The sequence below is a fragment of the Entelurus aequoreus genome, linkage group LG13 (genome assembly GCF_033978785.1).
Source record: "Entelurus aequoreus isolate RoL-2023_Sb linkage group LG13, RoL_Eaeq_v1.1, whole genome shotgun sequence".
NCBI classification, from domain to species: domain Eukaryota; kingdom Metazoa; phylum Chordata; class Actinopteri; order Syngnathiformes; family Syngnathidae; genus Entelurus; species Entelurus aequoreus.
The window spans coordinates 41778259-41791554 of record NC_084743.1 but is presented as its reverse complement, the minus strand read 5'-3'; the positions used below and the strand labels follow the sequence as shown (position 1 = coordinate 41791554).

The 13296-nt window shown below is 42.0% G+C and overlaps 1 protein-coding gene across 3 annotated transcripts in view; it reads right to left on the bottom strand.

Moving 5' to 3' along the window:
• nf1a (neurofibromin 1a) overlaps positions 1–13296 on the bottom strand; it is a 223215-nt gene that overhangs the window by 138285 nt on the left and 71634 nt on the right. For all 3 annotated transcript variants that reach the window (XM_062067866.1, XM_062067868.1, XM_062067867.1), the window contains exon 2: positions 8799–8942. In XM_062067866.1, the coding sequence (XP_061923850.1) occupies positions 8799–8942 (144 nt within the window). The remainder of the gene's footprint in view (positions 1–8798; positions 8943–13296) is intronic.

The following is a 13296-nucleotide window of genomic DNA, read 5'->3' as shown; positions in this document are numbered from 1 at the left end:
GTAACACTTAAATATTTATTTAAATGAAAAGTTTGTAACAAAAACAATTTTTATTTATTATTTCTGGCGGGCGTTGTGGAATCTTACTCTGTTCAGCGGTCTTTGAACGCATAATAAAAACACCTCCATCTTGTATGCCTCTGTGTATAGAACATTGACTCTGGTTTAGGAGAGCACAGCTTGTATGTTCAATGTGCACAATTAAATAGCCACGTTGCTCAGACAGCAATGTGTTTATACTGTATATGTTTGGATTGGGGTAAGAAGTGTCTTAATCGGGAAAGACATTTATGTCTCTTGTTTTCATAATAGCATTTTAGCTAGTGAGCTGGCGCCAGTCAGTCCCTGAATTTATCAAAATGCAGTTATCAATCGAGGTTTTTCCACTCATTTTAATTTAAAACTGTAATACTAACTGTCGGGAGTTTTACCGTGGTTATTATTATTTACGTTTATCGCTACATCCCTAAGCAGGTAGTATATTCCAATATATTCACCATTTACGTATCTGCATCGCAGATTTTTAGTAAAAATATGTATTTTTTATTTGGGGGTGAGGGTGAACTACCCATTTGTGTTTATTTCTCTCCAAAAAAGGCAGGTTTTTTACAGACAACATCTTATTCATCCTAGGTGTATAATTCATAGATATATAGTAATGTTGATAGGTGTTCAATGGGTCCCCAATTAAAAAAAATATTTATTTATATTTTTTTCATTTCTTACCTTGTATTGTAGCATTACGCTGATGGTGGTATGGTAAGAGATGGTTATAATTAGGTTATATGTTCATTTAATGTTCAAAATCTGTTTTGGAATTAAACATGGGTGGTGCGATGTGCGGTAACCCCAGGGAACAGGCTTCATCTGTATCATGTTTCAAAAAGCTGTGATTTACAAAACATGCTCATTGTTTATTGTAGCCATTAATCCTGACTTCATTTTGATAGAAAAAAAAAATCCTCACAAATTGTTTTATTCATTTTTGTTTTGTATGTTTAAGTGTTTAATATATTGTGCTCCTGAGTTAATTGTGTTGATTTAAAGATAAACTGTTTCACGCGATACCTAGCCAACGTTTCTATCCTCGATTAATTTAAGGATTCACTGCTGATTTTTATCAATTGAAGTGGTTGCTATTGACACGGCCGAATCGCTCACTTGTCAAACTGGATATCTGGTCCTATCGATTTATCTTTTACAACCCTAACACATGGGTTTAACTAGTATGTCACAATACTGTGTACAGGTGATCACTTCTGCATTTAATGCGTCAAGGACGCAGGACGTGTAGCTAGCAACATCATTGAATATGTGTTAATAAAGAATAAACTGTACAGCATAATAACTTAGCACACAGTACCAATACACATCAATTAGGGATGATACCTTTCACATTTGAACCGATATGGAACCAATTCCCACTACCTGGGAATTGATACCGGTACACACACTGAAGTATGTGTGAATCGTATTACGCCTATACTGGCTCACCTGCACTGGCTTCCTATGCACTTTAGATTCGACTTTAAGGTTTTACCACCTACGTATAAAATACTAAATGGTCTAGCTCAGGGATCGGCAACCTTTACCACTCAAAGAGCCATTTTGAGCCGTTTCACAAATTAAATGATAAATGATAAATGGGTTGTACTTGTATAGCGCTTTTCTACCTTCAAGGTACTCAAAGCGCTTTGACAGTATTTCCACATTTACCCATTCACACACTGATGGCGGGAGCTGCCATGCAAGGCGCTAACCAGCAGCCATCAGAGGCAAAGGGTGAAGTGTCTTGCCCAAGGACACAATGGACGTGACTAGGAAGGTAGAAGGTGGGAATTGAACCCCAGTAACCAGCAACACTCCGATTGCTGGCACAGCCACTCTACCAACTTCGCCACGCCGCCCAAAACAATGGGAGCCACAAAACTCTTTTGAAATTTAAAATGAAATAACACTGCATACAAAGTTTTTTTTGCTTTGTGCTATATATAAACCAGGGGTCTCAGACACGCGGCCCGCACCTTAATATGAAAATGTAACGTTAGTGCGGCCCGTGAGTTTTATATGAATGGTGCTTGACAGAGTCATACTTACCAACCCTCCTGATTTTTAATAATAATAGATTTTATTTGTAAAAAGCACTTTATATTGAGTAAACAATCTCAAAGTGCTACAGTGTATTAAAAAAAATAAAATAAATAAAAAAAGATAATAAAGAAATAAATAAAAATAAAAACTAGAACAGCCAAATAGCTATAGCTAGTATGCACATATCTAAAAAAAAAAAGGCTTTTTTTTAAAAAAAAGAAGGGCTTTTAAGCCTTTTTTCAAAGCGTCCACAGTCTGTGGTGCCCTCAGGTGGTCAGGGAGAGCGTTCCACAGACTGGGAGAGGCGGAACAGAAAGCCCGGTCTCCCATTGTTCGTAGCTTTGTCCTCGGAGTTTGGAGGAGGTTAGCCTGTCCGGAGCGGAGGTGTCGTGTGGAGGATTTGGGGGTGAGTAGTTTTTTTAGGTAGAGGGGGGCATTTTCATGGAGGCACTGGTGGGTTAGCAGGGAGACCTTGAATTAAATCCTGAGTGGAACAGGAAGCCAGTGAAAGGATTTGAGAATTGGGGTGATGTGGTCATATTTCCGAACTCTCATCAGGATCCTAGCAGCACTATTCTGTAAGTACTGCAGCTTCTGGGTGTTCTTGCTGGGGATGCCGACAAGAAGCGCGTTGCAGTAGTCTAGCCTGGAGGAGACAAAGGCGTGGACGAGCCTCTCGGCATCAGAGAGAGTGAGTGAGGGGCGGAGTTTAGCAATGTTCCTGAGGTGGTAGAAGGAGGTCTTGCACAGTTGTTTTATTTGAGCCTCAAAGGTCAAGTCAGGGTCCATTCTAACACCCAGATTAGTGACTGAGGATGAGAGGTGAATGTCGTGGCCGGAGAAGGTGATGTTGGTGATGGTGTATGACTGAGTCTAATGTGGGGTGCCGACTAGAATGTCTTCGGTTTTGGAGCTTTTCCGGGAGACTCCCGAATTTCAGGGCAACTATTCTCTCGAATGTCTGCTGATTTTAACCCTACCAATAAGGGCGTGCCGTGAATGGCACTGCTTTTAGCGCCCTCTACAACCTGTACAAACAGCGTGCCAGCCCAGTTACATGTTGCATGTGGCTTCTGCAGACACACACCAGTGACTGCAAGGCATAATTGGTCAACAGCCATACAGGTCACACTGAGGGTTGCCGTATAAACAACTTTAACACTCTTACTAATATGCGCCACACTGTGAACCCACACCAAACAAGAATGACAAACACATTTCGGGAGAACATCCGCACCGTAACACAACATAAACACAACAGAACAAATACCCAGAAACCCATGCATCCCTAACTCTTCCGGGCTACATTATACACCCCCGCTACCACCAAACCCCGCCCACCTCAACTGACGCACGGAGAGGGCCGGGGGGTTGATGTGTGGGGGGGCAGGGTTGGGGGGAGGCGGGGTTTGGTGGTAGCGGGGTGTATAATGTAGCCCGGAAGAGTTAGGGATGCATGGGATTCTGGGTATTTGTTCTGTTGTGTTTAAGTTGTGTTACGGTGCGGATGTTCTCCTGAAATGTGTTTGTCATTCTTGTTTGGTGTGGGTTCACAGTGTGGCGCCTATTAGTAAGAGTGTTAAAGTTGTTTATATTTCCACCCTCAGTGTGATCTGTATGGCTGTTGACCAAGTATGCCTTGCTGTCACATATGTATGCAAGCAGAAGCCGTGTGCAACATGTAAATGGGCCTGCACGCTGTACAGGTTGTAGAGGGTGTTAATTGCTGTGCCATCACGGCACGCCCTCAATATCGTTGTCTGGGTGAAAGTAGGAGAATGTTAGCCCCGGGACATTTACGGGAGATGCACTGAAATCCGGAAGTTTCCCGGAAAAATCGGGAGGATCGGCAAGTATGCAGCTGAGCCGCATCAGAGTGGTCAAAGAGCCGCATGCGGCTCCGGAGCCGCGGGTTGCCGACCCCTGGTCTAGCTCCAACTTGCTGATTGTATTGTACCATCTGCGTTCTAAGAACTCCGGCCTATTAGTGATTCCCAGAGCCCAAAAATGTTTGCGGGCTAAAGAGATCAGGGGATCAGTTTCCACGGAGGACCCGCTAGCTGTTCCAAGTCGGGACCTGGGATGGACTACTCCTCTGTGCAGCAATTGGTGACGTCTCTGCGCTGCGGATTTGTCTACGTACAAGAGGATCCCCTGCTGGCCTCACTATGGACTGGACAAGTGATTTCCGTGTCGTCCTTGCCAATTCTTGGTTCTATAAAGCTGTAAAAGTGTCCCAACTTGTCGGAATACCTCCTCAGACGTTTCATGTCCAGGTGAAAGGCATGATTTAGGATTTACAATAAACTTACAGGGAGCAGGAAAGCAAGAAAGCTAACACGATGATGTAAACATAGGCACACCCGGAAGTGATCACGGCGCCGCTCTAAATAGTTTGTCTGCGTTAGCGTTTATAATAATAATATCACTAATACTTGGTCAATATTCAAGTCACAAAATATAAATTGAGTATTGTTGGCGCTTTCTGAATGGTTATTTTTCAGATTTTATGGGCGGAATAGTAGCGCTCCCATTGGCTCCGCTGTAAGCAGACTTTTATTTATGCTTATTTTTTTATTTAGAATGTATTTTAAAAAATCCATCCGTCGTCATGTCTTTCATAATCATCAATCAATCAATCAATGTTTATTTATATAGCCCTAAATCACAAGTGTCTCAAAGGGCTGCACAAGCCACAACGACATCCTCGGTACAGAGCCCACATACGGGCAAGGAAAAACTCACCCCTGTGGGACGTCGATGTGAATGACTATGAGAAACCTTGGAGAGGACCGCATATGTGGGTAACCCCCCCCCCTCTAGGGGAGACCGAAAGCAATGGATGTCGAGTGGGTCTGACATAATATTGTGAAAGTCCAGTCCACAGTGGATCCAACACATCAGCGAGAGTCCAGTCCATAGTGGGGCCAGCAGGAAACCGTCCCGAGCGGAGACGGGTCAGCAGCGCAGAGATGTCCATAATAATAATGATTGTGACCAGTAGGCAAAATTCCAAAAATAGTGCAGTTCCCCTTTAAGGGCTATAAAAGTAAACTTTGATTGATTGATGTTCATATGGTAATAAATGTTAATTGTTTAATGATAAAAGCTCAATTGTGTTACTGAGCCAATTCTCTCTCAGGGCCTCTGGGCCAATGAGTACAACTTGGGTAGGATTGAGCGATACAGACGATATACGATATAAATGACATAAATTTGGCCGAAGAATGAAGATAGTTTTTAATACTATCGTTATATCGTAACAATACATGGGATGACATATTCTAGCGGTGTCCGCAAATTTGACAGCGAAAATCGAACAAAAGTGTCCTTGCTAGCAGATAATTTCCCTCCATAGTGCAACTACCAAGCCAATTCTAAATCAGCAAATAAACTATGTTTCTTACAAATATCATCCCAGGAGGAAGAGGAATAGCTAAACGTGCTACACTACACAGGATATGCTAACTGCTAAACGCAGAATGGAAACCTTGAATGGAAACAAGGTGAGCGACTTGACAAATATCAACAGTAACGATACCAAGTAGTATAGTATCAAGTCGATACCCAAAGGTTAGATTGATATTTTTACCATCAAAAAATCTTAAGTCATTTTTATTGTTGTTTACAAACTCGAAAAAATAAGTCACTGTGGATGCAGGAGGGCTTTAAGGGCAACAACCCATCCATCCATTTTCTACCGCTTGTCCCTTTCGGGTTCGCGGGTGTGCTGGAGCCTATCCCAGGTGCACTCGGGCGGAAAGCGGGGTACACCCTGGACAAGTCGCCACCTCATTGGCGAGCCAACTCAAATCCAAATTATTTAAATCTGAGCCAACAGTAGGTCATAATTAAAACAATTAATTGACATTGTTTCACCGCCATGCTGTGTTTTTGTCAGATTATAACTGTGATCAAAAATATAATCATTCAATCATCTGGAAAATTTGGAGTATCAGTATCAGCACTGGTATAAACAATACTGCCCCTGTAACAACTTAGTATTAGATCAATACCCAAATTTGTAGATCGATACCCAAATTTGTAGTATCGCCCAAAACTAATGTAAAGTATCCAAACAACAGAAGAGTAAGTGCTTAAATTTAATAAATACATTTTAACAAAAGTGGAGATGTAACAATGTAACAACAGAAAGTAATCAGGTATTAACAGTAAATTAACAAGTAGATTAGTAATAGTTTTGGGAAAATTATACAACCGGAATTGATCAAATATGTTATTGCATACAGTATGTCAACAGCCAAATTAGAACACTTTGTAACTTATTTGAAAATGGTTCTCTTGTCATTTACATACCAAATAACATATTGTGATATATAATTATAATGCAGGGAGCTGCAATATATTTTGTGATTTAGATTTTGGGCTGTATTGCCCATCCTTAGATGAGGCTAAGCATGTTACACACAGAGCAAACAGAAAGAAGCAGGCAAGCTAATCGTGAAATTGGACGCTAAGTTAGCTAGAAACAACAGAATAAATAAGTGCTTGGTCAACTTTAAGAAGAGTAGATGGAACCACGTTACAGCAGAAAAGAAGAGTCTAGAGAAGTGATATAAAACATGCGGCTTGTGGGCCGGATCAGGCCCGCAAACAGGTTCAATCCAGCCTGCTAGAGGAGTTTGCTAAGTGTAAAATTGAGCTGCATATTTAATTAAAAAAACTGCTGTTCTAAATGAATTTTGGACCATTCCTCTTCCCAAAACAGTTTCAGTGCAGCAATATTCTTAGGATGTCTGGTTTGAATCGCTCTCTTGAGGTCATGCCACAGCATCTCAATCTGATTATGGTCAGGACTCTGACTGGGCCACTCCAGAAGGCATATTTTTTACTGTTGAAGCCTTTCTTCTGTTGATTTACTTCTATGCTTGGGGTCGTTGTCCTGTTGCATTACCCATCCTCTGTTGAACTTCAGTCGGCGGACAGATGGTCTTAAGTTTTCCTGCAAAATGTCTAAAACTAAACTTGGGCATTAATTTTTCTATTGATGAAAGCAATCCGTCCAGGCCCTGAGGCAGCAAAGCAGGCCCAAACCATGATGCCACCTCCACCATATTTCTCAGTTGGGATGAGTGTTTGTTGTTGGTATGCTGTGCCTTTTTTCCTCCACACATAGCGTTGTGTGTTCCTTCCAAACAACTAAATTTTGTTTTCATCTGTCCACAGAATATTTTGCCAAGTGCTCTTTTGCAAACTTCAAACGTGCAGCAATGTTTTTTTTGGACAGCAGTGGCTTTCTCCGTGGTGTCCTCCCATGAACTCTTGTTCAATGTTTTACGTATTGTATATGCGTCAACAATAATGTCAGCACGTGCCAGAGATTTCTGTAAGTCTCTAGCTGACACTCTAGGAAGCTTCTTCAACTCACTGAGCATTCTGCGCTGTGCTCTTCCAGTGATCTTTACAGGTCGCTCACGCCTAGAGAGTAGCAACAGTGCTGAACTTTCTGCATTTGTAGACAGTCTGTCTTACCGTGGACACATGGACATCAAAGCTTTCAGAAATACTTTTGTAACCCTTTCCAGTTTTATGTCTTACCGTGGACACATGGACATTAAGGCTTTCAGAAATACTTTTGTAACCCTTTCCAGTTTTATGCAAGTTAACAATTCTCAAACTTAGATCTTCTGTGAGCTCTTTTGTGCGAGGCATTGTTCACATCAGGCAATGTTTCTTGAGAACAGCACACTTATCACAGGTGTGTTTTTTATAGGGCAGGGGCAGCTTTAACCTACACATATGATCTCGTCACATTGATTAGACTCCATGTTGTCTGAGTTCTGGCTCCAATCAGCTCTTGGAGAAGTCATTAGCCGAGGGGTTCACATACTTTTTCCACCCTGCCCTGTGAATGTTTACATGTTGTGTTCAATAAAAAGATGAAAATCTATAATTTTTTGTGCGGTATTAGTTTAAGCAGACTGTTGGTCTATTGTTGCGGCTTTGATGAAGATCATAACACATTTTATGACCAATTTATGCACAAATCCAAGTAATCCCAAAGAGTTCACATACTTTTTCTTGCAACTGTATTTCTGATTGATTACAAAGCTTTAAAGAACTCGTCACAGAAGTAAACGAGGTAGAAGTTGAACTTTCACATACTCTTAATATTCAACTATAATAATTATTCATTATAATATGTAAACACGCCCACGCGCACGGTTGCTTTGCATGTAGTCCGCTTTCGGCCTGCGGACAATTTTTTTTTAGCCCCCCCAGTCAAAAAGTTTGAACAGCCCTGAACTAGTTGTTGTTGCCTTTTCAACCTGCCTTGCTTTAAATTAAAAAATACTACAACACATGTCACCATAAACCGACCTATTTGTAATAAAAAATGTTTTACCAACATTGACTTAAGCGGACAATTTTTAGTAATAATAAGAACACAGTGAACCCAAATTTTGAGTTGGTCGACCGACAGACAGTTTGTTGCCAAACGGGACCAATTGTATACTGTTGAATACTTTTCCTACATGTTATTTTCTCCTGGGTGTTGACATCACCCTCGGACAGCCGATCTGTACTTTTCTTACTGATGAGTAGGCAACACTGGGCACCTGAATATTTAATCCACATCTTATCCCGTTTTAGCATAGCAAGCATAGCATGTTGAGTGTAGATTGAGGTGAGCAAAAATACAATTACTGCCAATCAGGCTGCAGCATAAATAAAGTAAAACTTACCATGTTATTGACATTTTTAAGGATGGTAGTGAGGCCGCTAATGACGAGTGAAAACTTGTATTTTGAAATGTTGATCAGACATTCTTTGTTGTGCTCCGTGCTGATTTTCGTGTGAGTGTTCTGGTGTCCAACTTTGATTGGAAGCTAGAGGAAAAGACAAGAAAGACAGAAAAATTCAAATAAATCACAGTTTTAATGTTTGAGCTTTTAACATATTTTGCAACCAGCTTTTGGACTTGCACATCAAACAGATCATTTCAGAAAACTGGTCCTATTTAATGTGAAACGCACACAACCAGCTCCTAAATTTAGTCACACCCACCAGGTGCATGCAGCTTGTATCACATGACATGAAATTAATAGGTTGAGCCGAACCACAGACAGAAATGGTTTGGAATGCAATTGAAATACTTTGATCTGTTGCAGTAAGGCTGCATCATTAATTAATTTTAAGTCGTAATCAATTATTTATGAAAGTGTTTAAAAAAATACAAATAAAAAAGTTTAAATAAAAGAAAATTGTTAAAGCGAATACTGGTTAAATCTCTTTGTTAAGTATCTAACAAACAGTTCTACTGATAACGGCGGTAAAAAACCCGGTGGTTAGTATTATTACCATTTTAAATTAAAATTTGCGGAAAAAACGAGACTAAAAACTGCACTTTAAAAAACTTATATGAACACATTGCTGTCTGAGCAACTATGCTATTCAATTGTTCAAATTGAACCTACAAGCTCTTAGCCTAAGTCAGGGGTCTCAGACACGCGGCCCTGCGAGACGTTATTTTGCGGCCCCCACCTTAATATGAAAGTTTAATGTTAGTGCGGCCCGCAAGTTTTAAATGAATGGCGCTCGACAGCGTTGTGTGCGGAGCTGAAGGAATCTGCCAATCACTTTGTGGTATATGGCTCTCGACATTATTGAGTTCATGCCGTGATGGCACTGCCTTTAGTGTCCTCTAGAACCTGTCATTGCGCCGTCCTTTTCTCAATACAAACAGCGTGCCGGCCCAGTCACATGTTGTATGCGGCTTCTGCAGGCACACACAAGTGACTGCAAGACATACTTGAGCAACAGCCATACAGGTCACACTGAGGGTTGCCAGTATAAACAACTTTAACACTGTTACAAATTTGCGCCACAATGTGAACCCACACCAAACAAGAATGACAAACACATTTCGGGAGAACATCCGCACCTTAACACAACATAAACACAACAGAACAAATACCCAGAATCCTTTGCAGCCCTAACTCTTCCGGGCTACAAAAACACCCCCGCCTCCCCCCAACCCCGCCCACACCTCAAACCCCACCCCCCACCTCCCGAATTCGGAGGTCTCAAGGTTGGCAAGTATGCAATGACATCACATGCGTGATGCAAGCAGAGAAACACTGTGCCGCTTTTCCACGACACCTGCACACGCTCTTCCTCCCTCCCTCCCTCCCTCCCTGCCTCCCTTGCTCGCCCGCCTGCTCGCTCCCGTCCCTGGCGGGAAAGACGAGCGATCCGGTAGCTTCCAAAGCACTCCGCAGAAGGACCGAGCGACAATACAAAACTGTGGTGCACTGGACCCCAGCGCTGATACTCAGACAGAGAGTCGCTGGGCGAATCGGACGTGTACACGTTAGTCGTGATGTTAGCCCGTTTGGGGCTTATTGTGCTACCGTAACTGTAAACTCCACGGCGAGCAGCCCACCCCCGTTGGCTCCAGACAGAGACGATTTTTGTTATTTGGGTCCAAAATACCCCTGCGTTAGTGGAAAAGCGGCAAATGAGTGAAAGCGACAGAAACCTTGCCATGGAGTAGAGGGTTTTCTAACGTGCCTGGCTGCAGTCACACCGCGACACCTGTCCGTCAGTAATAAAGTCCCTGATAACCTGGACCAATTCAAACCGTTATTTGTTTTTTTTATTGTTTAATTTGCATTGCCTCACACGATGAACACTACATATATTTTTATGACGCCGGATAACACTCCGGGAGCAGTCACTTTTTTGCGCTCGCGATCCCGGCACTTTCCGCAGACCGTCGTGTTGCTGTAGGGAGGAAAAGCGGAACAACACACATTGCGGAAATAACATTATTCTCCGTGCGTCGGCTAAATACAAATATATTCCACAACCCCAAACATGTCTTTTTCAAAGCCTGCAGTGAAGAGAAAGGTTAGTGATGAGCAAAGACAATTCCAGGAAAAGTGGGAGATGCAAGATTTATTTGTTGAGCACAAGGGCACCCCGACGTGTCTTATTTGCACAGAGAAAGTTGCGGTGCACAAGGAATACAATTTGAAACGTCATTATACAACTAGACATGCTGAGGAGTATGCAAAATACCAGGGAGATGAGAGAATGAACCGGGTTGCAAATTTTAAAACCAGTCTACTGAGGCAACAAGACTTCTTCAAGAAAGCAACCGAAAAGAGTGATGCAGAAGTCAAAGCTAGCTACATGGTGAGTGAGATGGTTGCTAGGGCGTGAAAGCCATTCAAAGAAGGTGAATTCATTAAAAAGTGCATGTTAGATTTTTTTTAAAGAAATCTTTTCTGGCGGCCCAGCCTCACCCAGTTTCTGCATCCAGTGGCCCCCAGGTAAATCGAGTTTGAGACCCCTGGCCTAAGTGATTGAGGATTACAAGACGGGAGTGTTTTTACGAGGGTGTTTTTAAGGACCGCTGAACAGAAGAGGACAATGTGGCCTGCCGCTTCATTTTATGTGGCCCGCCAAAGGCTGGACATAATGTGCGTAAATCAAATACCAACACGAAGATAAAAATAGCTGAAGCCACTTGAACATAACTATGAGCAAAAATATAAAAAGTATGGAAACATTTCACCTTAAACATGCCAGACACAAATAACTCAGACCTTGCTTTCAATGGCAGAACGTCTGGGATCCCGGGAGCATTTAAACCTGAGGCATGCTGGAGATCAGGAGGATGCAGCCTTGGACTCCCCTCAGTAAGTTAGTTAGCTTGCTACATAGCTAGTTAACGAAGGAGAGAGAGTTGTGGGAAAAATAGCTTTAGCTATAATTTTAGCCACATACAGGTCTATACACCTGTATGTGGTATAAAACTAGGAGTGTAACGGTACACAAAAAATTCGGTTCGGTACGTACCTCGGTTTAGAGGTCACGGTTCGGTTCATTTTCGGTACAGTAAGAAAACAACAAAAAATAAATGTTTAGGTTATTCATTTACCAAATTTGTAAACAATGGCATAACATACATATACACACAGGGTCCATTGCCAGGGTTAATGTGGTCAACATATATAAAATAAAAACTAAATAAGATAAGGCTCAGATGGTTTCTTAACAAAACCTTTCTACATATAAAGTGCTTTTTTTGATTGATTGATTGAGACTTTTATTAGTAGATTGCACAGTACAGTACATCCATCCATTTTCTACCGCTTATTCCCTGGAGCCTATCTCAGCTACAATCGGGCGGAAGGCGGGGTACACCCTGAACAAGTCGCCACCTCATCACAGCAGTACAATACATATTCCGTACAATTGACCACTAAATGGTAACACCAGAATAAGTTTTTCAACTTGTTTAAGTCGGGGTCCACGTTAATCAACATTAAACTGCCTCAAGTTGTTGCAAGGATTAAATAAAATGACAAAATGTTTCTTCTACATATAAAAAGTGCAACATTAAACAGTTTCAAGTCAACTCAGCCTCAGATAAACTTTTCTTCCCCCCCAGCCTGGCTAACTTGGCAGTAAGAGGTGGGAGCTGTTTGCTTGTCTTTTTCTTTGTTGAAGCTTTGTTCACTTGGGGGTGGTGCCGCTTCAAATGGGTTAGCATGTTTGACGTGTTGGCAGAAGCATGCCTTACCGCTGCTGAACAATGTCAGCAAACCTCAGTCCTCCGCACCGCGCAGCCGAAGTGTTCCCAAACGGGAGATCTTAACGAGGCAGGAGAGTCTTCCAGCTCTGGCTTTTATATGTTGTCGTAACCCGGTCGTTGCTAGCATGCCGTGTGTTGTGCCTCGGTGTGCATTGTTTACACAACGTGCGCTACGCTACTTAATACGTTCGTGTGGAAACTCGTTCGGTACACCTTCGAACCGAATCGAAACCCCCGTACCGAAACGGTTCAATACAAATACACGTACCAATACACCCCTAATAATTACTAAACATGATTATCCAAGCACTTTCTTTATGAGGAAGCTAAATAGCTTTAATCTTGTATTGTTGTTTTTATTGCTGCTATTTTGACTGTCCTTTGTTTACATAAAACATTTATACTAATTTATACTACAAATGAACAAAGAAAGTTTAGTAGTTATTTGTATTTTTGTAGCAGCCACATGAGCAGCATAGTTCCTATTTCTAAATGAAGTAGAGTGTTGCTGGTTACTGGGGTTCAATTCCCACCTTCTACCTTCCTAGTCACGTCCGTTGTGTCCTTGGGCAAGACACTTCACCCTTTGCCTCTGATGGCTGCTGGTTAGCGCCTTGCATGGCAGCTCCCGCCATCAG